The sequence below is a fragment of the Cryptotermes secundus genome, unplaced genomic scaffold (assembly GCF_002891405.2).
Source record: "Cryptotermes secundus unplaced genomic scaffold, Csec_1.0 scaffold203, whole genome shotgun sequence".
Taxonomy (NCBI): Eukaryota; Metazoa; Arthropoda; class Insecta; order Blattodea; family Kalotermitidae; genus Cryptotermes; species Cryptotermes secundus.
Genome location: NW_019734312.1, coordinates 22,393 through 49,861, shown reverse-complemented (window position 1 = coordinate 49,861; position 27,469 = coordinate 22,393). Strand labels below are relative to the sequence as shown.

At 39.4% G+C, this 27,469-nt stretch overlaps 2 protein-coding genes and 1 long non-coding RNA gene across 15 annotated transcripts in view; 2 read left to right on the top strand and 1 right to left on the bottom strand.

Annotated features, from left to right (window-relative positions):
- The window catches only part of LOC111868486 (asparagine synthetase [glutamine-hydrolyzing]), a 197,989-nt gene that overhangs the window by 156,905 nt on the left and 13,615 nt on the right, over positions 1-27,469 (top strand). For 4 of the 13 annotated variants that reach the window (XR_004513449.1, XM_023859166.2, XM_023859165.2 and 1 more), the window contains exons 6-11: positions 418-596; positions 2,753-2,930; positions 3,941-4,148; positions 4,915-5,088; positions 5,830-5,973; positions 8,280-8,410. Coding sequence is in view for 12 of the 13 variants with exons in the window: in XM_023859166.2 (XP_023714934.1) it covers positions 418-596; positions 2,753-2,930; positions 3,941-4,148; positions 4,915-5,088; positions 5,830-5,973; positions 8,280-8,406 (1,010 nt within the window). In the remaining variant the exon portion in view is untranslated. Of the gene's footprint in view, positions 1-417; positions 597-2,752; positions 2,931-3,940; positions 4,149-4,914; positions 5,089-5,829; positions 5,974-8,279; positions 8,844-10,644; positions 13,221-24,278; positions 24,365-25,660; positions 25,908-26,536; positions 26,616-27,469 lie in introns of those variants that run through there. The other 9 variants (XM_023859168.2, XM_023859162.2, XM_023859161.2 and 6 more) reach the window with 7 other exon arrangements.
- LOC117282631 lies at positions 9,301-13,213 on the bottom strand. The gene is made up of 2 exons (XR_004513450.1): positions 12,616-13,213; positions 9,301-12,566 (listed from the first exon to the last, which is right to left on the bottom strand). It is a non-coding gene; the product is annotated as an uncharacterized LOC117282631 (long non-coding RNA).
- LOC111868489 lies at positions 21,686-26,705 on the top strand. Its single transcript, XM_023859170.2, has 2 exons — positions 21,686-23,790; positions 26,648-26,705. The coding sequence occupies exons 1-2, from the start codon at positions 22,452-22,454 to the stop codon at positions 26,680-26,682; spliced, it is 1,374 nt and encodes a 457-aa protein (XP_023714938.1). The 5' UTR covers positions 21,686-22,451; the 3' UTR covers positions 26,683-26,705.

The following is a 27,469-nucleotide window of genomic DNA, read 5'->3' as shown; positions in this document are numbered from 1 at the left end:
CAGAGATCACAACAGATAACCAATGGATACAAATGGAAAACCATGGATATTTTAAATTTGTGAATTTAAATTGTTTTACTTGTGACAATACTGTTATCATTAGGTTGATATTCAAAGATGTTTTTCTCTTATAACGCACTATAGTAACCCAAGAGGGAGTGTTAGCTATGTAGGAAAAAACTTGCCACAAAAGGGTTAAAGAATTTCATTTTTGTAGGACATTTTCAGTTAAGTGCAGTGTCACTCATAATCCCCCCCAAAATTCTTGAGTTAAGTTTAATATTAACTTATATTCAGAATCTGTTTCAGAATTTGGAATGAAATATTCCAAATATGACATGGAAAGGACCGTTTAAATATGATATAACATTTGTGGATTGCAGAATTTCATAATTACATGGTTACATTATCTTGCAGCTCTGGTCAGTGAGGATATTCATGCCAACATCCGGACACTGCTGACTGCTGCAATCAAGAAGCGCCTTATGGCTGACCGACGAATAGGTTGCTTGTTGTCTGGGGGTTTGGATTCAAGCCTTGTGGCTGCACTACTAGTGAAGTTGGCAAAGGAGGCAAATTTGCCTTACAGAATTCAGGTATTTTGTAAAAAGAATAGTAAAGCTATCCCTGTACCAGGCTGTGAAGGCCCATAGGGTTGTGACACATTGAGGCTCCCACATTTTCTTTAGAGAATCGGCTCACAGATGGCGGTAAGGTTTAGGTCAATTTTAAAAATCCACATCCCTGGGACCCTGAGCCTGCAAACCTTCCAGCTTGTAGCATAGTGCCTCAACTAACTGTGCTATCATGTTGTCTTATTTATAGGTTAATTATATTTTGGTTTTCTTTATTGTTTATTGAGAATCACTATTAAACCTATCATCCAGAGTTGGATTAAATAAACACACCAGTAGGTGAATCACTCTCTTGATCACCACAAAGAGAAACTTAATTTGGGAAGTACAGAACAAGGAGAAGTCAGTTCCCATTGCTCCACAGACTGAAACCCATAGCTCTTCATGATCTTTATGTTTTGTTGTATGTTCAGAGTTCCCCTGCAGACATTAAAGTTGAGTGATTAGCAGTGCTGCTTCATGTTCAAGATGTTTCAGTTTTGATTATCAGTCTGAGGCCTGTCTATTCTGACTTCCTCCACCTCAAAGTCTCTCCACACTCTGACAAACTATCTTAATACTTGAACATTTTCACATTTATAATTTGGAATAATTCATCCTTTTGATTCTTTACCATCTATATATTACTTTTCTTTATTGGTAATGGGGTGCGACTAAGCCCCTTGTACTGCAGCCACTTCTTGTCTATTGTACCAGCCCCAGATGATAGGTGAGGGTGACTGTGGAGCAGTTGGTGGAATGAAGGGGCAGGGGAAACTGAAGTACTTGGAGAAAACCCGCCCCAGCGCCACTTTGTCCACCACAAATCCCACTTGACCAGACCCGGGATCGAACCCGGGCCACTGCAGTGGGAAGCCAGCGACTAACTGCATGGGCTGTGGTGCGGCCTACCATCTGTACAGGTGTGACATCATTATTTAAACAAAGATACAAGCAAACAAAACAATTGTTTTCTACCATTCAGTAGTATATAATTTATGTAGTGACAAGAACTAAGCGACAAACACACAGTATTGCAGATAAATCTGCTGTTACACATTTTAGCTGGTGTACTATCTGAAACATTTTATGTAGAACTGAAAGACTCAGCACCATAGTCTGGACAGCATTTATATCCATCATCAGTGGAATGCAGTATATACTTTGAAGATTACTGTAACCTGAGACATGGTGCCATGTTATCTGGTAGATTATCAGAATTTCAGAGGAACCAGCTACTGCTGTTTTCAGGATAGCATGAAGATGGAGGCAGCGGGTTTCTCCAAAACACTGGCAGTGACCTGTCAGACTACATGACATCACATCCCAGAATACAATCTTCATAGTCACTGCCTAGTGAACTGAAGGTTTCAAATGTGAACTTTGCCCAGTTGTCAGCAGGGAGTTTGCATTTGCATGCTAATTGGTGGAATAAAGATATAATGATACTAACATTGTGCTGCAAAGCGGCCTCCGTAGTCTAGAGGTAACGTTCCCACCTCATGACTCATGGTACGCGGGTTCAAATACCCAGCGGAGGTTGTCGAATTTTTTGGGGTGGAAAAATTCAGGGAACAAGTCCTCCGGGAGGGACTTTAAGCCGTGGGTCCCGTGTCATAGCTTTACGGCACATAAAAGAACCTCATATCTCCAAAGGAGATCACTGAGCCAAATTCAAGTACGTTTCCTGCCCAACAGTACTCTCTAAGGCCTCTGATAGATGGGGGAAGCATTATAGACACCGCCAAGCCAGTTGAGAATTCACTGGCTCGGTCGGGACTGATGACACGCACCGTTATCAGTAGGGTATAGAGACTGGTAGAATATCATAGAGGGAAGCACAACGGACCAGTACTGCTCTAAGTGCATGGGGAAACCCACCCTCTCCAATAACTAACTAACTAACATTATGCTGCAAAGATGTTTCCTTTTTATTGAAATTTATATGTAGATTGTGGAAGTTGAGTGAAATTAATTTTAAAAGTATTCATCAGCACTGAAATCATCTTGAGGATGAAAATCTTGCCTGATGTTTGCTTCTGTGAACTGAGAAAAAAAAGGAGAATGCCCATATGTTCTCAGAATATTATCAGAAATATGGAAGAACTTTAGTCAGTCACATGTCATTGATTTTGCAGTCATTTGCAATTGGTATGGGAGACAGTCCAGACATCAGAGCAGCACGAACAGTGGCACAACACATTGGAACAGAACATCATGAGGTCATTTTCACTCCGGAGGATGTGATTAGGGTGCTTGACAAAGTGATATACCATCTGGAAACACCTGACATCACGACTGTCAGGGCCTCCATTGGTGAGTTTTAGATGTCTTGCCTCCCTTTTACCTATTTTGGCTGTATATTGGACAATTATAACAGTACATATGCTGGTCCAGCTGGCTAAGGGTTGCAGCTATTATGGTACTAAGACTGTACTCACAAATTAAAATCTGTGATTCATATTGTGATTTTCTCCAAATGGAAAGGAATGAAAAATTATGTCAAGAAACTGTTTATCTTACAAGACTTATTGTATATAATTATGTTAAGATAATTTCTTGACATAAATAATTAAACTGTTTTTACACAAATAAAATCAATTACATAAACAAGTTAAATTTGTAAAACAATTAATGACATGTAAAGTAAATGGTGGAAGACCTCAGCTGAGAATCAGAGCAAATGTTTGGCATATCACTAAAGATTACGGTTGTGCGGTACCAGTAATGATTCCCGGTAGGTAGAAATTGTGAATACCAATTGTTGTTTTGACCACATTTGCACTGAATTGAGGTATGAGTTCCAGAAGATTACAAATTTCTTACACTGAATATGGGTGAATCATAATTTACAAAATACAGGAATACAGTGTTCGTATTGAGACTTGGCTTGGACCAGAAAAAGCATTCACTTAATACAGGAATATTAGTGTCTATGGTTTATGCTGACCGTCTTACAGTGTATACACTTTTTCACCTTATTCTTCACTTCCACACTACATGTTTCAGCACTAATGTGCCATCTTCACGTGTCTTTATGCACGTTAGGTGCATAAGGTGAAAAAGTGTATACACTGTAAGACGGTCAGCATAAACCATAGACATGAATCAGTGTAACAGGACGCTAAAATATAACATCAGGAATATTAGATCATGATTTAACTCTGTCTTTCTAAGGTATGGGATTTGTAATACAAATTTGCCTTGTCCATGATGCTGAGGGATTCATTGCACAACCCTAAATTGAATTTCCTTGTCATTGCCACTAGCTGGGCACTCCATTAAGTGATGTAACATTCAGCACAAACATTTTGTTCTGCCTGTAGGAATGTACCTGATATCACACTTCATCAAGCAAAACACCGACACAACAGTGGTGTTCAGTGGCGAGGGTGCTGATGAGGTGGCGCAGGGTTACATTTACTTCAGGGATGCCCCATCAGCAGAAATGGCCCATGAAGACAGTCTCCGTCTGCTCAAGGACATATATTTATTTGATGGACTGAGAGCTGACCGCACCACAGCGGCACACAGGTGAGGGACCCTGCCGAGAAAAAGAATAAATGAGAGACACTGAAGTGACAAGGTGCACTTCGGTGATCTTCAACATTTTTACATAATTCATTATCTTTTTATTGCTCATTCATTGCAGATACAATCTGTGTCTTAGTTTATCAGTTATCAAATATTAAATATTTTTTGAAAAATGAAAATTGTGAAAATGTCTCAAATTTCGCTGAAAAGATAAAGCACTGGGTTGGGACAAATTATTTTTATTGATTCCTATGAATGTATAAGGGGTGGGCCTTCTTGGGTGCTACATCCAAAAATACTTGAATTAAAACGTGTAGGGATTTGAGGTTTTCACAGTGGTGACTCTGTCTACTGGGATGTGATGCAACATAATCTGGTTAGATTGTTACTGACTTTTAGTGGACCATAGAGTGCATCTTCAGGGTAGAAGAGTGAAGAGTGTAACATTGGAGGAGTGCATTGCTTCAAAACATCAGTAACAGTCTGCTAGGCTCTGGGGCATCATACCCCAGAAGATAGTAATCTTCAAAACTTGTTGATCTTAATGGTATCTAGATTTTCTTATGTATAAAGTTACCCAATTTTGAGAAAAGTAGAAGTTAGATTTGACGTTAATATAGTGTGGGGTATTTATTGGACCATTGTTGACTAAAATGAGATTAACACTGTTTTTAATTGTAGACTCCCAATAAAAATGTGAAGAAAATCTATTGAGAAGTTTTGGATATGAAATATGAGAATGGACATCGTTACTTGTTGTATGCAGTTTGGAGCTGCGTGTACCTTTCCTCGACCTGCAGTTCACAAACTACTACTTGGGGCTACCAGCAGCTGCACGGCAGCCACAGGGAGGTGTTGAGAAGCATCTGCTGCGCTCTGCATTTGATTCAACAGATTTGCTGCCGAAGTCCATCCTGTGGAGACATAAAGAGGCATTCAGGTTAAGTGGGTTCATAGACTCTCAGTATCTGTTGGAAACCTTGAGTACCTTGAGGGACAGTCTGAATGCATGGTTTCACTGAATATACATATTATGAACTTTTTTTATTGCTGGTAGGGTGGGACTAAGTCCCTTGTACTGCGGCCACTTCTGGCCTATTGTACCAGCACCAGATGATAGGTGAGGGTGATTGTGGAGCAACTGGTGGAACGAAGATTGGCAGGGGAAACCGAAGTACTCGGAGAAAACCTGCCCCAGTGCCACTTTGTCCACCACAAATCCCACCTGACCAGACCCGCGATCTAACCCGGGCGACTGCGATGGGAAGCCAGCGACTAACCGCTTGAGCTATGGCACGACCGTATTATGAACTTAATACATTCTGAAAAAGTAGCTTCAAAGAATAAGCCAGAGAATGAGAACAGCAGCAACAGAACAGCAACAGCGGTAGTATAGATGTACCTCTTGGGTGTTTATTGCTGTCTTCTTCTCCTTCTTTCATAATTAACTGAGATGAATTTTGTATTTGTTTTCATAGAAGTGTCAGTGATTTATGATGTTCTTGTGGTGGAGACTATGAAGATTATTCACACAGTTGAATCTAATTTGCATTGCTGTAAACCTCATCCCCATGATCCAGTTCAGAAGTGACACTACCGTGCAAACAGTGATGAGCCTGTGCTAGGTCAGATGCCATGTGGTAGCATACCTTTATCATGAATATTATTCTTAATTTTTCAGTGATGGTGTGGCATCAGCAAAGAAGTCACTGTTCCAAGTGATTCAGGAATTGGTGGACTCCCATCTGAATATTGATGCGCTAGAGAAAGCACCTGGAAAGTACCCACACTGCACGCCAACCACCAAGGAGTCACTTTATTACAGGTATATGCTGTTGTGGGCAGATTCATGTTCAATAGGCAGCGTTTTGAGTATTGCTTATGCATATTATATATATTTATATGACATATTCCACATCCTACAGTCATTAGACTAATTTTGGATCCATGGAATGCAATGGAATGTAATAGTAATGTTCATAACAGTGGGATATGATGCTGTGTAGTTTAGTAGATGAATGTAGGAAGCCTCTTCTGACTTGATTGCTCTAACCTGGCCCTTATTAGAGTCTATTGACATCTCCCTTTCAAGGGCCTATTGATAACTGCTCTTTTTTAGGACGTCCTTTCCTCCTTCTCTCCCTTCTCTTCCCTTCCTAATCTGTATATTTACCAGTTCCTTCCTCATACACAACTTCCACTTTTATATTTTTTTAATAATCTTTTCTACCATTGTCCCTCTTAATGCTGTTTGTCTTTCACCATAAATAAAAGATCCCTTTTAATGGCCACTAGTTCTCACTGGTTGACTCTCATGGCCCCAGACCCAGTTCTCCTTTCCTTATATCTTATACCATCTCTCCTGGCTTCGCTCAGTCTTCTACCATAAAGACAGAGAAAGCAGATTCTTTTGAAACATTAGTACTTATCTACCAGACTACAAGGCATCAAATACCTGGAGACTGTAATCTTAACAGTGAGACAGGTGTATTTATTTATTCATACCTCATTTACTGGTGGTGTATAAACTGCAGTGGTTATGCATATATCATCGTTGAGACTACGAGGTTATATTGGGAAGGAGGCTGGACAAAGCTGTTGTGACTTATTTCAAGGTAGTATTCCAGTATGGCTGAGGAAACCCACAGAAATCTCAGTGTAACCAGTTGCCTGTCTGAAGATGTTATCCATAATATAACCAGTTTGGTGAATAGTTGCTATATTATAACATGCACTGCATATAAGATCTAAACATTTGTGATAATAATAATAATAATAATAATATCTTTATTGCTTCAAGAAAAACGTACAGGCGACACAATCACCACAGTTGTAGAAGCAGTCCCAAATAGTAAAATATACTATAATAAAACAGTTGCAATAATACAACTTAGTCAATGCTTAGTATAATAAATCAATAATAACTAAAATACGGACATTATAAGCAATTAATAATAAAAGTATACATACATTTATACAGAGTCTACAAAAACTACTACACATAAGTGTATCTAAATAAAACAAATATTCACCTGTATTCTATTTCCTTTCTTTTGACCACTCCAAGTATTCATTTATCGAATAAAATGATTGATTTAAGAGAAAATTATTTATAGCTAACTTAAATTTTTTATAATCACTCGATAATTTTCTTAAATTATGTGGCAGATTATTAAATATTTTAATACCCATACAACACACACTATTCTTATATTTGGCCAAATTTATCAATGGTACGTGTAAGCTGGTACTTTGTCGTGCATTTATGACATGTATTTCAGCATGATGGTACATTAGTACAAATATTATGTTTCTGGACACTATCCATCGTCTTGTCTTTATCTAAAAACACCGTCCTGTTTGTGTTTCAAAACACAATGTTTTGGAGACTGGATTCTGTCTCCATCTTCAGGTAAAATCTACTCAGTTTGGCCCAATTGATAGAGCTAGTCCCTATCTCCAGACCTCAAATTTTCTGAAATTGGGATATATACCCGTTCCATTCTGGTTATGTAAATAAGATCTAAAAGTCTGTGACAGTGGTACATCTATTGATTGGGCCCAACTGAGTGGGTTTTACCTGAAGACGGACACAGAATCCAGCCTCCAAAACATTGTGTTTTGAAAAATAAACAGGACAGTGTTTTTAGATATAGACAAGATGTCCAAAAACATAATAGTATTTGTACTAATGCAGTGCATAGTTTAAAAAATGCAAGATCAAAATTGAAATAGAAGTTTTGAAAGTTAATTTTAAAGTTACAGTATGAAATTCTGACAGCAATGAATATTGTGGTTATGTTCTTTTGGGATTCAGTACTGTGGGGCACCTTTGGCACTAATGTATCAGTGAAAAGGCCAGAATGGTCTGTTCACTGGGACCTCAGATCACGTCCCATCTGATGATCCTGGCAGACAAATGGGCCTTGTTGACTTTGGCGAAAATCACACAGGAATATCATTAAAACAGATATTGATGTGAGTAAGCCTTTATCAGTTTGAAGGCTGCAGATGTAGCACCTGCATCCAGAAATGAATTGCCCTTTTGGAGGGAAGTTTAGGGCATGTGGATGTGTTATACTCTTCTCCTCTCCTCTTTACAGACTGCTTGATGAAACTGATATTTTGCAGGGAGGTGTTCGAGAAGAACTTCCAACATCAGAGCCACTTCCTGCCTTACTTCTGGATGCCTCGCTGGACTGATGCAAGAGATCCATCAGCACGGTTCATCAGCCATTATGCAGCGGACAAACAGTGACTTGGTGAGAATTATAAATGTATGTGCTGTCCTAGTTTCAGACCATGCATATACTGTTAATGTACAACTGCTATTTGGAAAGTAACCTCTGTTTATTTTAGGCAACTGCTGTAGGAGTGGGGAGAGCTTGCACATGTGAGGCAGTGTCATTGCCTTGTAAACTATCACATAACTTGTCACCTAGTGTTTTTTCTTGTCTGTACAGAGTGAGTTATGATGTGTCCTGCGATTACTAATACTGACAGCTGCAAAATTCACGCTATTATCTGCTTTCTTCACATTAAAAACATGAGTGTTGCAGAAATTCATTGTGAATTATGCACAGCGGTTTACAGCCAAAATGCAGTGAGTGAAGGAACTCTAAGACAGTGGTGTAGAATGTTCAAAAATGGGCAGGTGAACAAATGTTCACGATGAAGAATGAAGTGTTTGCCCATCTGTAGTGAGTGATGATCTTGTTCAAAGTGTTGACCAAAAAATTTGTTAAAGACAGCACTTCACAATGTGAGAATTTTCATATGAATTTCCATAAATTTCACGCACTATTCTCCACCAGTTTATCAGTTAGGCTAGGTTATCACATTTCTTGACATGTCCAGTTGTATTCACTTCAGTTATGGACGAAAATAAAGTTGAAAGTTCTGCGCAAGATGGGTTCTGAAAATGCTCACAGCTGTACACAAAATGCAGAGAATGGCTTTGGCTTTGACATTTTCAGAGCGCTACCACAAAGATGGTGATGAATTTCTCAATCATGTCACAACAGGTGATAAAAGCTAGGTTTTGTCTGTGAATGCTGAAATCAAAGACCAGTCAAAGCAGTGGATGAACGTGCGTTCAGCAAACAAGCCAAAAAAGTTTAAACAGATGTGTGCTGGAAAGCTGATGGCATCTGTTTTCTGGGACAGTAAAGTAGTGCTGATGGTGGAATTCATGTGACATGGGACCACAGTAATGTTGGAAGTGCATTGCGAAACACTAAAAAGTTGTGTAGAGCCATTCAGAACACAAGGCATTTAGTGCTGACATCCAGTGTACTCATAGTGCTCCTCCATGACAGTGCACATCTGCATGCATCTGCTTGCACTTGAGCACCGCTAGAACGTTTGAACTGGGAGGTTTGATCTCTGTTCTTATGGCCCTGAGCTCACTCTGTGTGACTACCACCTGTTTACCTACATGAAGAACTGGGTGGGATTACAGTGCTTTAACAATAATTAGGTGTTGATGGAAGGTGTCAAAATGTGGCTGAGTTCACAGGCAGCAGACTTCTTTGACAAAGGCACACAAAAGCTTATTCCCCAATACAATTGCCTCAATTCTGGCGGTGAGTATGCTGAAAAGTAACTTAAGCATCTATGTATTTTTATATGTAATATATTTTTTTGTCATTGCTTGTTTTGTTAACAGCTCACTGGAGGTTACTTTCCAAATAGCCCTCATATTTCATTTGGTTTGGGCTTTGATGTTTGAAACATTTCACCCATTATCATTAGACGGATTAGCATGAATGTCGGAAGACTGGCATCTCCTTGAACCTTATCCTGAGGCTTTTCATTTCTATTTACAAGCTGCTTCTGTAGCAGTAATTTTATTTTTTCTTCCAATGAAAATTAAGTCATTATCAACTAAGATAATTTCCAAAATGTTGTTGGTCTGTCAGTCCGAACAGTTGTACCATCCCTTCAAGAAATCTATAGGTTTGTGCTTAAATTGTGCCAGTATTTTGTTTTGTCAACAATAGTGGTATCCTTGTGCTGTTCTCTTTCTTCCTTTTAAGTAAAGAATGCATTTTATTTATTGATATGCATCATTGAAGATAAAAAATTTAGATGTTTTCTGTAACTGTGCTGCAAGGGCAGATTGCTGTTTGAAGAAGTCTTTAAGTAGTAAAAGTAGGTGATAAGCACAGCGACTTTTAAGAGAAGTATGATTTTGTTTGCTCATGTCTAGGGGAAAATAAACAGAATCTGATTATTGTCATCAACACTGTTAAGAGTAAGGAAGTTATCTTTAAATCTCTCTGTGGAAAGTTGGTCACAGAATACAGCAATAGCCTTTATATGTATGTCAGCTAGAAATGTTGCTTGCTGTTAGAAGGGTCGGTGGTTGTGCGTACCTGGAGGTCAGGCAGAAAATTCAGTTGTTGCATAACTGACTGAATGGGAAGACATATGCACATAATTATCATTGTGCTTTCAAGGGTTGAGTAATTAGTTAACTGAATTTTATTTTTAGTTGGATCATTCGTGAATTTTGGCTTCATAATGCAAAAGAACTGACCTGGATACAATTCTATATTGTTCACTTGAACATGGAACTTTTGTGTTGAGTGCAAGACATAAATTACTCTTTGCAAACCATTCTCATCAGAAAAGGGATCAGGCATTAAACTGGTAGGTATTTCTATGGCCAGTATTTCAGGTAACTTTGACTTTATCTCCACTATGTCATTGGGCTTCTCCATATTTAATATAAATTATTATAATACCTTGGAGTGAGAATGGCTCAGTCAGTATACCAACAGGGTTGTAGACTGGATGACCAGAGTATCATTCCCTGCAGGGACAGAAATCTGCATATGAAGCTCATCCTGGTTTATATCCGATGTGGACCAGGGATCAGTGGTGGTACAGCAGGAGGCATATGAAACTGACCATTCATCTGTATCTACTGTAGAGGCTATGCAGGGGCTGAACAAAGTAATGAAAACACTACAGATACTGTACACATTCCATTATTAATGTTGTGACAGAATAATCCATTGCTAGGCATCGGCTCTGTAAACACTACCTAAAAGCCGGAATAGTGGAGCTAAAGCGGACATCCATTACTGAGTGACAGCTCGGTAATGTTCCCACTGCAACAAATAGCAACAAACGAGTTGTTGCTGGGTAGCAAGTCACTGAACACAAGGGTCCCGTGACAAGCAGAATAACAGAGGAACTGTTCAGTGTGGTGACTTACATTTGGGCCACATGGAAGTTATAAAAGGGTCATGATTCATTTGCAAGAGAGGACAGGAGTTCCATGTGTGAGCAGTGATTCGTCATTCATCATTCATCGCAGTAGAAGAGCAGACACTCATAGTCCAGTAAGGAATTGAGCGAGTCATTGATTGTGAGCTGTTATAATTGGTTGTAATTGTAAGGAAGTGCCAACAAATCCAATCACATAATCCATAACCCATTATTATTATTATCAGTCATGTAAACCCTGTATACATACCAGTATGGCGTTAGACCATCTTTTGCCTTCAGTACAGCCACGGTCCTTCTTGCAATGGACTCATACAGGTTTTGAGCACTCTCTAGTGGAATTTTATACCATTCTTCTTGGAGAACATCTTCAAGTTGTTTTAGAAATTTTGGCGGTGGGAATCTGCCCCTCACTATAGCCTCCAAAACTGACAAGTTGTTTAATGTTGTTCAAATCTGGTGATTGTGCTGACCAAGGAAGATGTTGAAGTCCACCTTCATGCCCTGCAGACCATGAATGAACAGTTCTATTTTTGTGAATGGGGCATTATCATCTTGGTGGAAAACTATTGTTCAAAAATATCTGGATCATGGGATGCACCTGATAGCCCAGTCTGTTCATGTACTCCCTTGCAGTAATTTGGCCGTGACTGGTAATAATGGGACCAACAGAATACCACAGTATTGCTGCCTAAACCATGACAGAACCTCCCCTGTGTTTCACTGTTGGAACCAGGCATTCCGGATTGTAGGCTTCCTTGGGTGTTCTCCAAACATAAACTCTTCCTGATATAGGGAACAGCGTGAAGGACGACTCATCTGACCATATGTGGGAATTTCCAGTTGTCTGATCCAGGTATTATGGTCATGACACCATTGTTCACACATCGCAGCAGAACTTAACGGTGATCAGAGGTTTAGCAGTTGCAGCCCTACAATGGATGTTGGATTTGTGAAGCTCATGTCAGACAGGTTTTGTGGAAACAGGGTCTTCAGGATACAAATTCGATTTTGCTGTCACCTGTGCTGCTGTAGTTGTGTGATTTTTTAAATAGTCCTCAGTATGTGACAGTCTCTTTCTGTCAGTATTGATTTTTGCCCACTGTTCCCTCTTTGCTCATGTCGTCTTCCCATTATTTGTGTATAGCGACATAACCTTAGAAACTGTCACTCTCACTACACCTAATAGTGTGTCAGTTTGTAACCTTAGAAACTGTCACTCTCACTACACCTAATAATGTGTCAGTTTTTGTCACAGATGCTCCAGCTAAATGCACGCAAATGATCTGGCCTCTTATATAATCAGACAGGTCTCTCATTTTCTGACCCTTTCACATGGACTCTCACTCAAGCCAATTAATTCAGTGACATGATCGCTACAGAACGTAAACAACGGAAGAAGAACATTCAGTGTTGTCAACTGAAGTTCTTTCAATGTAGCCAACGCAAACAGATTCCATTCACAATTTTGTAGTGTTTCCATTATTTTTCCACCCCGTGTATATGCATGGAACTATGCAATGAATTTCCCATCATGGCGTAGTGCTTAAATGAGCACAGAGACAACTTTTTATTTTGTAAATGTAAAATGTGTAATTAAATTACACTGTGAAAGTTAGTATGACATAAATAATATTTATTATTGTTTGCTGGTTTTGGTTGTGACTATGCATCTTTATATTTTGATATAAGAAAAAAAGTAGTCAAAAAGTTAATATTTTGTTACTGACTTAATTTATTACACTTGTTGTTCTTTTATAAAGGCATTTCACATTAAGGTGCTCTAAAGGACCTGTGTATGTGATTGAAATATAAATGTGGGAATTGAATGGTTTCTATGGAGTGTTTTGGAATTTTGAAACCTTCATAACTCCTCTTGAAGATGCCACCAACCTACCTCCCAGTCTGTACAGAATGAATATGTTAGTATGGTTTATAAAATGTGTTACATCTGTCAGGTTTATTCAAGGAACTGTGGAATGAAAATCTGTATTGGTGGTGCTGTAGCTCAGACTGGCATCTCTCAATAGGGACTTGGGCTGAACCCCCAGTTCCTTTACGTCAGATTCATGGTGGACACAGCGACACTGGAACAAGTTTTCCTCTGACGTGTGTAATGTCTTAGATTTCTTGATATAGGCTGTAATACAAGTGGTGGATGAACAGTATGACATTAAGTTCAGTATTTGTAATCAAGTTTTGCTTATCAGGAATTATAGCAGTTCAGTTGATCAAAGATTTGAGATGTTTACAGCAGTGAAGATTCATATTGTGTTGCTCTTGCTTGTATAGTCTAATAGGTGGATACTTTTAGGGGGTGTATAACCCTCCAATTTCTACGTTGAACATGGAGGAAGTATGATTCTGCAAGTCATAAATACACACCTCCTAGTTTGCATGGTATCAGAGCGTAGAAGACCATAGTATGAATACTTTTATGTATGATTTTGTGGTCATGAATAGAAAGAGAGTAGGGATAGGAGAACAGAAGTGGTACGGACTAGTAGGTAAACATCTGATGTACTTTGCTGCTGACTTCTATGGCACATGGTGGAACACTTTATCGATTGTAACATATGTGCCGTTCGTAGTTGGGAGAGAGGTCTGATGCAATGTTACAGTATGTCATGCATCTTTGGCTCATCTGTGGGTTTCTATTTCCCATTGCTGTCATGCTNCAGTATGTCATGCATCTTTGGCTCATCTGTGGGTTTCTATTTCCCACTGCTCTCCTCATTCAGCCTGCTGTCATGCCCTGTAGACCACTTGCTTGGGCCCTTCAAGAAGAGGTCACTGCAGCATCTGTGCGATTGAAGTGAGGGGTTCTATTTGTGACAAATGGTCATATTAAAATACAGTGGGAGGTGTTTAATCTGAGTTGGCTGTGTCCAAAGACATGTCAGCACAGACTACATGGGCTGCTATAGACACATCTGTACATGCAATATCACAAGCATGAGATGTGTGTATAGGCTATACAGCAGAGACACATCTAGACAGGCCCCTTAGGCACAGATGCCTCTGTAAAGGCTTCTGTCTAGTCTGGTGCCTGGTATGTCATATGTTAGTCTCAGTCAACACCTGTGCTGGCAGGTGCGTAACACAGGTGCCAGCACTTGGAGTGCATGGTCTAGCATCCATCTCCTTGTCTGCATCTAGAGTCGCATGGGTGCATCGTTGATGGGCTTCTCTGATGCTTGATTTCTCTGGCACTCGATTTCAGATGCCTAGGTTCACTGACGTATGGTGTCACCTGTATCTTGGCTCACAGTTGGGAGCCTTACCAACACAGCCTTATGTAGAGGCACTTTATCTGTATCTCACCTGACATTCATGATGCACAGCCTGGATGACATGAAAATTGACAAATATGATAATGGCCAGTGCTTTATATGGGCAGTGTCTGGACTTATCAGTGTTTGGCCATCATCTTAATGTGCTGGTGTTAGGCTTCATGTCATCCATGGAACAAGCATGTACAAATCCATGTATACAGCTTTATGTCATACTAAGAGGCAGGTCTGTGTGAGTGAGAGAAATCTATGCAGGCATGGAGGCGAGGAATAGCCAATGTTAAACACCATTACCAGGAAACGACTAATGGAAACTGTAACAGACTGAGAACATTGGTCTGTGTGCTGTAGTGATTTATAAAATGTGGAGATCAGCGATGGCGCTATAATTAAGTATAATTACAGGTTGTATTTAACATGGTCAATAAATCCAATATCCAATCCAAAACTCCGTCTGTAGTCACTCAAACACGTGACAGCTGGTGTCAGAAGGGGAATTGAATTGGATTGAGTTGTGAATTGTGCACCGTCAGAGTTGAACCCAGGAGATGGATAATTATGGCGGATTTCGAATGTCTGGCAGCCGCCATAGGAAGGCTTGAAGCCGTGATAACCAAGCCAAAATAGGGGCTGAAATAATAACCAACCAAGAAGAGACGAAAGAGGAGATGAAAGCCCAGGTGGGTTCACTCACCTCCTGGATCGTTGACAATCAAGAAGAAATGAAAGAGGAAATTAAATCTGGCCAAGCAGAAATGAAAGCCACAGTAAGCGCCATCTTACAAAAGGTGAAGTCCTTGCAAGAAGAGACAAAGGCTTATCCGGAGAAGCGGGAGGCAAACCCAGAAGAAATGAAGACCATAGCGGAGCGTCCAGAAGCCGCAGTGAAAACTGTTAGGGCACTGAAGAAACGGCATGGGGACTGGCATCTAGCTGTAGGGCACCGCCGACAGCTGAAGGAACGGACCCAGGGTGAAGGTGGGTCCCGGAAGAGGTTGAACATCGCCTGCAGAGGGATGTCGAGCAGAGACGACGAAAAAATCGGACCAGGGACCTCGAAAGGACGGACGTTCGGGAAGAGACGTCGGGCGCAACAACGGCATAAGGAACCGAGGCCTCAAAGAGCGATTACGTTTGGGAAGCAGGAGAACACTCAAGAAGACAGTAGAATTGTAGATCGTAAAGCATTGAACTCCCATTAAACTGCGGAAAATGAGTGTCAGGATATTGGGACATTATGGAGGGGTCGGTCCCCTCCGAAACGAAAGAAGAGACCACTAACAACTGTGCAACCCACTACGTTTTATCCGCCAGGAGTTTTCCATGGCGAGCATTCCAATAAATTTAAATTCTATAGAAAAACTGAACGGCTGGAAGTACATACACGCATCTTCACATAACTAATAAAACGTTCTGAAACAGCGTTGTATCTGTTCGCACAGAAATCTTACCCTCTGTGACACACTAGAGAAACCTCTAATATTGGCCACAATAAACGAAATATGTCATTTTACAGTGAACTGAATATTTTCGCAAAGAGTAAGTTTTACGAAATAGATAAGTTAAATGTAAAACGTAGGGAGTTTCAGATTCCCTCCCTAGGCATATCTGGCCTCTGCCATAATATATTAACACGATTATGAAATTCCCTTTGTGCTAAGGCTTCGTATGTAAGTTTGCCTTATTCACGAGCCCTAGGCCTAGAGGCGTCAAGAGAAGAAAGCAAATTAAATAATTATGCAGACTACTGAATAAGAGATGCTACACGATTCTTCTCACGGAATTCTTTGTTACTGAAAACTTCATTTGTTTCCTTCATTCTGTAATAAGAGGGCTGCCTGTGTAATTCGGTATCGTCCCTTGAAACATCTAAATCTATGTGTCAATTTAATTTTTATAATGACCACGGGTTTGACGGCCAAGGTTCGATACCCAGCAGGGATTTTCCTCTTCTCCATTATATCCACGCGGTCTCCTAATCACTCTTATCGGAAGTTATTTTACCAAGTAAAAATCAGAGTGTGATTCTAACTGTCCATCGCTACTAGCTGGGAGGTTAATTGATAATGGGCGGAGCTGTGTCAGCAGTTCCATATATGTTATCATGGTATGGGGCTTAAGCAGGGCACAGCTTTAACTTCGTTCAGGACTCCGACATCAGCAATGGCAACTTGGCAGCAGTGCAAATTTTGAGACAGAAGTATTAGTTCAATAAACATTACCGTGTCAGTAGTTACTATAGGATTCTGACGATGGTCTGTAACACATAGAGATATTGGGTTTTCGGACTTATCCATCGTCCTAGTTTTAATATAACTAAGAAAAACACGACGTTTAGGAAACTGGACCAGTGGTTGAGGCTAGCTCTTTCTAAGGGACCCAACAGAATAGGTGTTTTCCCTCCTGAGGACGGAAACAGATCCAGTTTCCGAAACGTCGTGTTTTTCTTAGTTATCTTAAAACTATGACGATGGATAAAGTCCGAAACCCCAGTATCTCTAAGTACCGTGTTATTTCGAAGTATTAGTTCAATAAACAGTACCATGTTATTTCTAGGGGGGACGAAACAGATCAGAATCATAATTCAAAATATATAACGAAAAATCATTTCAAATGATAAATCTAATATAAAAGTATCTGGATCAGAATATTATAGTCTTGAGTTGGGCTTCAATAATCTATTGTAATTTGAAACGAGGTTCGCGTATGATAAATTCTGGGGGTAGGGGGGGCATTCGTGTAACTGGGGATTCAAAATTATGAACGTCGTTGTTAGCACAGTCTCATGTCAAATGCGCAGGTCCAGCGAGTCATTGTAATTCCAGTCATATCAAAGGTTATGTGGTACTTGTGAGTGACATTAAACGCCCATTTCCTTGTACGTATATTCATGAATTTTACTTCAGGATGTAGAAGAATAATGCATATATAGGATACTGGTGGGAAAACCAAGACGTAGCTGGGTGGACAATATTAAAATGGATCTTATAGAGACAGAAAGGGATGGTATGAATTAGATTGCTCTGGCTGAGAATAGCGACCAGTGGAGGGCTCTTGTGAACACGGTTATGAACCTTCGGGTTCCATAAAATGCTGAGAAGTTCTTGAGTAGCTGCAGAATTGCCGGATTCTCGAAACGAAACACCGAACGAAGAATAAGGCGCCACATAAAATTAAGTTTTTCTATTACCGTAATTTTTTTCTAATTATTCAGTGTTTTTAAACGTATATACAGTTTATTAACATACGTGAAATGGAAGTTAATACTCTGCAAACTAAGCAGAAATTAACACCGCTAACATCTGAACGGTATTCAGTTGTTTCCATGAGCATTGGTATGAAGATAAATGCCACGAGATTTTCACCAGTGTAGCACTTCGTGACTCCTGAATTTAATTACCAACATGTTTGTTGTCATGAAACGAAAACAACGCAAAATAATATCTAAGTCCTGAACTTTCATTACAAATTATGAGCCACTATAGGCCTTTGTACAACTTATTTCATTTGTATGGTTCCACATTATAACATGTCTGGACGTTCTGTTTGTAACTTATGTCATTTATTTCATACAGTATATTTCCGTCTCAAGTGCAACTGTTATTAGTCACAGTTCTTCCTCACAACATGTTTCTGTCGTATATGGCCATCATCACGTGTCTTCTAGCTAGCTAAAATTGTTGCACTTTATAGTATGTTACAATTTCATACCGCGTGTGAACGCGATATTTCTCAATTAAAATAAATGTTCCTTAATTATAATTAGTTACAATTAATTAATTAATTAATTAATTAAAGGGGGCACGCGGTAGCGTAGTTGGTTGAGGCACTATGCTGCAAGCCGGAAGGTCGCGGGTTCAAGTCCCGATGAGGTCATTGGATTTTTTTTTCAATTGGCCTAATCCTTCCAGCCTATGGCCCTGGGGTCGACTCAGCCTCTAACAGAAATGAGTATCAGGAATTAATTAAATAACTTTCATGGGGAGTAAAGCACGGCCGGCGCGTAAGGCTGACAACCTTACCGCCATCTTTGAGCCGATTGTCTAGATAATGTGGGACTCTCAATGTCTCACAACCCTATGGGTCTTCACGGCCTGGTACAGGGATAGCTTTACTTTTTTTTTTAATTTTACAGTTAATTAATATACCAGTGTTATCCTTGTGGTCGTCGTCCATTCTTTTAAACGATGCTTGTTTGAGGTCTCTTATTTCAGATTTATTTGCGCAGCATTCCCTTTGCGGCGTGGGCATTATCTGTAATGTGTAAATGATGTGTTGTTATTTCATTATATTGTTACATATTCACGCCATCAGAAGCAACAACAGAAATTCTGGAACATATATATGGAACCAGAATGGATACTATAGATATTATAAAAACAGGAAGGAGAAGCAAACATTTAAATACCTTCGAAAAATATCACATCTATAGAATCAGCAAAGATAATCTACATATGAATGACATATATCGACACATACAACCCCATATTCGAGATATTACACGAGCTTTACACCAGATAGCAGCACACACCCTCAGTCGCGTCATAAAAGCAGGATTAGGCACACCGAACCGCACTGAACGCTCATAACATCAACATACAGACCGAGTAACAATACAATTACGCAGGTAGTGTGAAGAACCTACAGGCTAAGGGGGCACACGTGAGTATAAAGAGTAAACTAACCTAGAGACACATAAAATATGACAAATAATATATAATAACATAATATATTTTGCAGATAACGAAACTGATAACACAACATAAACATCTTTAAGAACTGCACAAATAACACGCGTAAGTACAACTATAAGCAACTACTAAGACTTAATAAATCTAACAGTAAAATTATATAACACAACACAATATTTACACATCACATATAACACCCACGCCGCAAAGAGAATGCTGCACAAATAAATCCGAAACAAAAGACCTCAAACAAACATCGTTTAAAAGAATGGACGACGACCGCAAGGATAACAACGGGATATTAATTTTAATTATGGTCAATTTATTTTAATTAAGAAATATCGCGTTCACACGTGATACGAAATTTTGCATACTATACAGTGCAACAAATTTAGCGAGATAGAAGACACTTGATGATGGCCTTATATGGCCTAAACATTTTGTGAGGAAGAACTGTGACTAATAATAGTTGCATTGAAGACAGAAATAAGTGATATATTAATGCAACAGGATGCTTAAATATAATATTAAACTTATTATATGTTACAATTGCCATTGTGTCTACAAGGCCAACTTCTGCGGTTATGTTTTCCGACCGAATACATAAACCAGTCTTTTGTACATTTATCTATCCGATTTAATTTCCTTCATAAAATGTCAGCAGTACTCTTGAAATAACAGAAATTACACTATTTAATGGTACTCTATTATTGAACTGATATTTCTTAAAAATTCTTCCGTCTTTTGCTTGTTTGTTTTTTTCATCCTGTTGTGTTATGGAGTCAATGTACAAGCTGGCTGTTTACACAACAATTGTAAATGAAGTTAATAAAAACGTCCACTCATCACCACAGCACAAACGCATACGCCGTCTTTTGCTACAACATAATTTGGATACTGTCGTAGATCCAGGAGATAAACATAATATACATGAAGTACTCCGTGGCTTCAGTCCACAAACGAACTATACCGACCGAGCGACCGCCGCTTGTCGGCGAAGTTGGTATATAATAGAAACATGAGCTGTAGGATCAAAAAAGAAAAAAAAAAGAAAACGTAATGGGAGATAATATCAGTAAACATTAATTTTTTTCTTATTTTACTAACTTCATTAACAGTTTTGTAGACCGCCATCTTGTACCTTAATATGTATTTAAATTACGAGTGTTTAAATCTGCAGGAGTGGGAATCCAAGAGAAGGTATGAATAGCACAGAACATCGTAACATGACGAGCGATAACACTGCTTTTGTGATGCCTGTTAAATTTGCAGGTAGTCGGAGAATTTGTCTAGGGTACTGCCAGGATTTTATGCGGGAGGGGGAAGAAAATTTGTTGTGAAATTTACGTTTAAGCCGTTTAAGAATATTTCTACTGATCACATAGAGTATTTGGAATAGAACGATATTGTTTAAATATTTCAATTATTATTTGGTAGATTTCTTCAGGAGCCGGGATAGCGCGCAGTCGGTATAGTGACTGGCTGGCCAGAGGGGTCGGAGTTCGAGTCCCAGTAGGGTCAAGAATTTTCTCTGCTCCACGTCGTCCAAACCCAACCTCCTATCCAGTGGGTACTTGGGGCTCCTTAGGGTAAAGCGGCCGGGCCCTGAAGCTGACCAGTCACCTCCAACTAGTGCCGAGGTCAATAAAACATGTATTTATACGTAGGTAAATCAATAAGTAAGTTACAAATGGATATAGAACTTAAACAAATAAGAGTACTGATTTGAAAAATGCTTTTATTTCTCAACATAATCTCCCTGTACATTGAGGCACTTGTCCCATCTTTTCACAAGCCCCTCAAAACCAGCAGCATGAAATTCTTTGGGCTGCTGTCGGAACCAGGCGGTGACTTCCCTTTCTACAGCTCCATCGTCGGGAAAATGTTCAGCCGAAAGATGATGTTTAAGAGGGCCGAACAAAGGGAAGTCACATGACAGGTTAGGTTTTCACAAAGTCTGTGCACGATGGGTGCTGCACATGCTGACTCCACAACACAAAATGCAAAGAATGGGTCTGGCATTACAGCATCTCAATAACTACCACGATGCAGGACACGATATGCTAGCCCGAATTGTCACAGGTGATGAGTCTTGCTCCAAGCGACTTCCATTTGTTCGGCCCTCTTGAACTTCATCTTTCGGCTGAACATTTTCCCGACGATGGAGCTGTAGAAAGGGAAGTCACCGCCTGGTTCCGACAGCAGCCCAAAGAATTTCATGCTGCTGGTTTTGAGGGGCTTGTGAAAAGATGGGACAAGTGCCTCAATGTACAGGGAGATTATGTTGAGAAATAAAAGCATTTTTCAAATCAGTACTCTTATTTAAGTTCTATATCCATTTGTAACTTACTTATTGATTTACCCCCGTACATCAAGTCCCCCAAAGCGTATAATGTTTAATTAGTTGAGCATAGGGACAATTTTACCCATGAAATTTATTCAATTTTGTTTACTTTTTAAAAACACGGGGTGGGGGGGCAAATACATGGTTCCCTCACCAGTAATAACGTCTCGAAATGTTACGGGCAACACGTTCATATAGGTATACATCGAGAGGAGTATGTTCAAGGATGTCTTAGGCATTACGCGCGTACGTATATTGCGTTGATGTAACAGATATCACGTGACAGTAACTTGCAGGATAACAGACATCACTTGCTTCTGTCCCTTATGCAATTCAACTTGCGTGTGTATTTTTAAGGTAACCTACGCGGTAACGAATTATTAATTCACGAAACGCCCGATTCAAGTACCGCGAAGTTTCCTGCACTGATATGGTATTTTTATATACCATATTCACAAACGCTAGACGTAGAGATTCTCAAGTAAAGAAGGCTCAATAATAAATTGATCAGTCCGCGTGATATTGGCTGTCAAAGTTCAGCCTTCACACAAACAAAGCAACAGTTTAAACTAAACTGAACTGTGGCTTAATATTATCTCATTCCCATATAAATTGTTACTCAAAACTATGATTCGCTTAGGTACAAAACACGATATTGAACTGAGCTATTAATATTAGAGAAGAATTCTGAAATACAAGACATCTGAAGAATGACTTTTTGCTGAACATCGCTAGGACAATGTTTATGATATTACAGAGTGTGCTGATGCAGACGTCTGCTGCCAACATTGCCAGGACCATATTGTATATGGTTTTACTAAGTGTGTTCATGCAGACATCTGGCCAAGTACAGAGGCACGCTATACAATGTTTGGTCGAAATTTCATCAAGACACTTGACATCAGCACATGCCCTTGTAGTTTCATATAACAGTGCTCAGTTTCAAGATAATCAAAGCACAGTTTTCGGAAAGGAATGTCGTAACAGAAGAAACGCATTTTATTTAGAAATTGACTTTGTGGATAAACTTCTATGCGATTTACAGGAGTCAGAAAAATGGTTGTCTTTAGTTTATTTCAACAATATGAACGAGATGCCACAAAATCGACATGGAAGTTACATGATAATATCAATGCATCACCATCGTCAAACTGTGGTACAAGATATATCGGCCCAGGTGAAGAGACTCAGAAGTGGATGGAACTGGAATCCAAGAGCAAAATTCGTAATATCAGTGACAAATGCGCAAGTAAACTCTACCGAAGAGCTTGTGGCAGACCTTTTTGCCGAATTATGGAGATGGAGGGTGGTAAATGCTATTGTTCTGAGCCCTGCTCCAGGACCGTACAACGCAACTCAACTAGAAGTGTACACTTGGTTCCCATACCATCCACCTGGTCGATGTGGTAACGTTAGAGACGCGGTTGTGCTGGATCGTTGGATTGTCGATGAGAGAGGTAATGGGAACTTTCTGTATAATGCATCGCTGTTTCCAGAGAAAGTTCCAAATGATCTCCAAAGTTGCCCCATAATCGCTTCAGTTTTTGAGTTACAACCAGCGGTAATGAGTAAGAGAGGCATGGCACAAGGCTCTGTCTCCGCGCACACTGTGTTTAACGAAGGCATTGAGATACGACTACTCCAAGAATTAGCAAAAAGCAGCAATATGTCTATTGAATATACACAACCATCAATGGATGAGTTATGGGGAGTTCCCCTAGAAAACGGATCATGGTCGGGGACTTCAGGTCAACTAATTCAAGGTTCGGTGGACGTGGCTATGGACTTCTACTTTTACAGATGTGACGTAATTAAAGAGACAGAATGTCTGACACCTCACTTGATCGACAAGGTGCGGTGGTATGTTCCATGTGCTGCACCTTATCCTGGCTGGATGAGTCTCATCAGGGTGTTTACTCTGTCACTCTGGTTGGGGTTCCTGGCATCTTATTTCATTGTCGCTGTAGCCATGTGGCAAGTGGTAAAAATAAGCAACAAGATGTTTGTAAGGCCAACTGAGAACCAGGCTTATACCAACCTCACTAAGTGTCTCATCAACTTCTGGGCAGTTATCCTAGGTGAGTCTGCCCCTAATAACCCACCTCAAGAGCCTGTGATCAGAGCAGTGTTTCTTATATGGATCTTGTACTGTTTGGCTATCAACACTGTCTACCAGACATACCTAACTACATTCTTAGTAGATCCAGGTCTTGAACACCAGTTAGGTTCCGAAGATGAGGTCATCAACTCCGGGATGGAATACGGTATCCCTAGTACTATTGCAACTGTCATCACAGATTTAACAGGTTATCGTTACCGAAATTTATTGTACTGTGATGATCATAAAGCCTGTCAGAACAGAATTGCTTTCAAACGTGACTTTTCATATATATACTCCACAATGAGTATGGAGTTCATTATTGCTGCTAGGTACATGGATGGGAATGGGAAGCAGCTTATCTGTTCTTTTGAAGAGATAATTTCCTCTCAGTTGATAACCATGCCAGTACCAAAGGGATATGTTATGTTAGATAGGTTCAACAAAATTATTTTGCATTTGTTGCAGGCTGGGATCATAGATCAGTGGTTCAGAGACATCAAATATACCACATTCTTGAGTTCTACAGCAAGAACTACTTTGTCAAGGGGGGAATATATTAAGTTGAGCTTGATGCACATGCAATCCGCTGTTTATATTCTCCTCTTGGGTATTATTTTATCCCTTATAGTTTTCCTCTCGGAGATATTATTCTGTAGAAATCTGCATCCCTTACATTCATAAATATGTACCACTCTTCACTAGTGGAGACAGCCAATGCAATGCACTGTGTACCAGTATCTAAATATTATGTCACCAGGCCAGTTCAGTTACATTCCCTACCCTCTTTCTTCTGTTTGTTGACAATCATAAGGACAGAGATTTGTGTGAAGCTTGCCTGGAAACTTTTTAAATTCAGTTTGACACTCCATAGGCCTCTTTTCACTTATGGTATCTATTTAAGCACTCATGCACTAGATACATAATCTCTGTAGCCATGAAATGGTTGACATAGAATAAACATGTTTTCACTAATTCTGCAAATAGTCTTCCTTGGGTTGTGCGCACTTCCCTACTTCTCAAGCAGAGAAGAAATCCATGAAATAACAAACCTTTGTCTTGCTCCCCAAACTACTCCGAAATAGCTCCTCTAAATTCATCGTCGCTTCAAAGCCAATATGAAATAATCACTGGAAGTCAAATCTGGACTGTAGGGTTGTTGGTTGTATAATCAGAACACCATCCCTTCAGGCACCTATTGCTTTTTGTAACATGTATTGGAGTGCTGTCATCATCATCTGTAACACTCTTATCACTTTTGTTCATAATTTCCTTTGAATTTTGAAGCACGTTAACATATTTCCAACAAAGCGCAGTGTGGATGGGACACAAGGATTCCATTGTATTGACTGGCAAAAATGTTGCAATTCCACAAAACCACAACTGCACACGTAACCCCATAAAAGTTTGTACATCCACTATAATAAGTGTTCAAATTGTGTACCGTTAGCTAGCCTACACTAGTCTTACTCTTGCTGGAGTTACGGCTGCACACATGCCAGGTACATTGTCCTGAGTGCAGCAGTGCTTTGTAGCTTATCGTATACCAGACTGCAAGAGATCCCACACGAAAACACTGAGTGGTCTTTGATTCTGTAACAGTACTTTGAACATACTGTATGCAACAAGGGAATAAAACTGTAAAGTTTACTTACATACAATAAGTATAAAGAGATTATGTGAATAAACATGTTTAGGTGTACAAACAAAAAACAAATTATATTCTTGACTGCACAGATGTTCGATTAAAATCGGTTTTATTAACATTTAAAGTGCATATGGATGAACATTTATTTCATATTCAGAATGATCTGAAACAACTGCCATTGTTTTCCAACCTTTCTTTACAATACACCATTAGGGAGGGCGAGGGAAATCATGATGGACTGGAATTGAATGGAACACATCAGCTTATGTTTATAGGAATGACATGACTTTACTGGACAAATACATAAACTTCATAAAACAGAGAGTCCTACTGCACACTAGTAGCGAGGCTGACGTTGAAGTAAACCATGTGTTCATGTCTTGTCACCAGAATGCAGGACAAAATCTTAATATAGATGTTTTATTTCATATAATATATTTCTGTCTCCAGTGCTACTTGTTAGTCACCCTTCTTCCTCGCAACATTTTGGCCGTATACAGCCATCATCAGGTGTCTTCTATTTTGCCGAAATTGTTGCGCTGTATGGTATGTCAAAATTTCATATCGTGTATGAACATGACACTTCTTAATTTGAGTTAATTAAAACTAGTTAAAATTAGTTAATATCCCAATATCATTATTGTGATCATCGTCCATTCGTCAAACTGGTATTTGTTTGAGGTCTCCAGTTTTGGATTCATTTGTGCAACAGTTCCAGCGATGTGGTGTTATGAGTGTTATTGTGTAGGTCTTAAGGATGTTAGTGTAGTGTTGTCATTTTCATTATGTATGGCTCGTTGGCTGTAGATTTTTCACCCAGCCTGTGTATGTAGATATAAAGATGATTTAAAAATTCTTAAAAATGTGGCAAATGTCACGTAGTTTGCAGCAACAATAAAAAATCAAAACTGTATGCATGAAGAAATTAAGAGCAAACTAAATTTGCTTAATGATGGCTACACTTAAGTTGGAATCTTTTTTCTTCCAATCTCTCCAAAGATACAAAAATTATAATATACGAAATTATAATATTACCCTTCATTTTGTATACCTGTGAAACTTGGTCTCTCACATTAAGGGAAGAAGATACTGAGGGGAGATAAGGAGAATATCTGGACCTAGGAGAGAGGATATAACAGGATACTGGAGGAAACTGCATGATGATTTTCATATATGTTCTCTTCACCAGGTATTGTTAGAATGACAAAACTAATACGGATGTAATGGATGGAGGACGTAAGTGATGATGAACACATACAAAATTCTGGTCAGAAAACCTAAATGGAAAAGATCACTAGGGAGACCTTGGCACAGGTTAGAGAATAATATTAAAATAAATCTTAAAGAAACAGGATATGAAGTAGAATGGATTCATGTAACTCAGGATTGGGACCGATGGAAGATACCTGTGAGAACAGTAATGAACCTTTAGTTTTCATAAAGGACAGGGAATTCCTCAACCTGCCGAGTGACTGTTAGCTTTTCAAGTAGTTAGATACATATAAGTTGTCATGTATAATTATGTTTCGTACCATCATCAGTCACCATTCTGATGTATTTGTCTTATGGCCTGTTAGAGTTGCATACCACCTCTTTAGTGGTCTTCCTAAACATCTCTTCCCCCAAGGATTGTATGATGTAATCTGTTTTTGTGGTGCTGTTTTCAGATTTTTAAAATGTTGTTTGGAATCAGTTTGGCAATCTTATGTGCGCTTAATTTGATGATGCATGACAGAACATTTTCTATGTAAGGTTATCCTTGTGCTTAATTAATTAATTAAGCACCATGCCAGGAAGGTGCATGAGAAAGTGGAGATATGTTTCACCATTCTTAGCCTCAACATTAGATAGAGTTGAGTGGTCACTTTCACACTTCTGTTACTGTATACCCAAGGAAACAGCCTCTGGTACTCATTTTATAGAAGGCTGGGTGGGCGTCACAGCTGGTGCACACACCACGCAGAAGAAACAATCCCTTATTCCTGCCTGAATTAAACTACAATTCCTCACT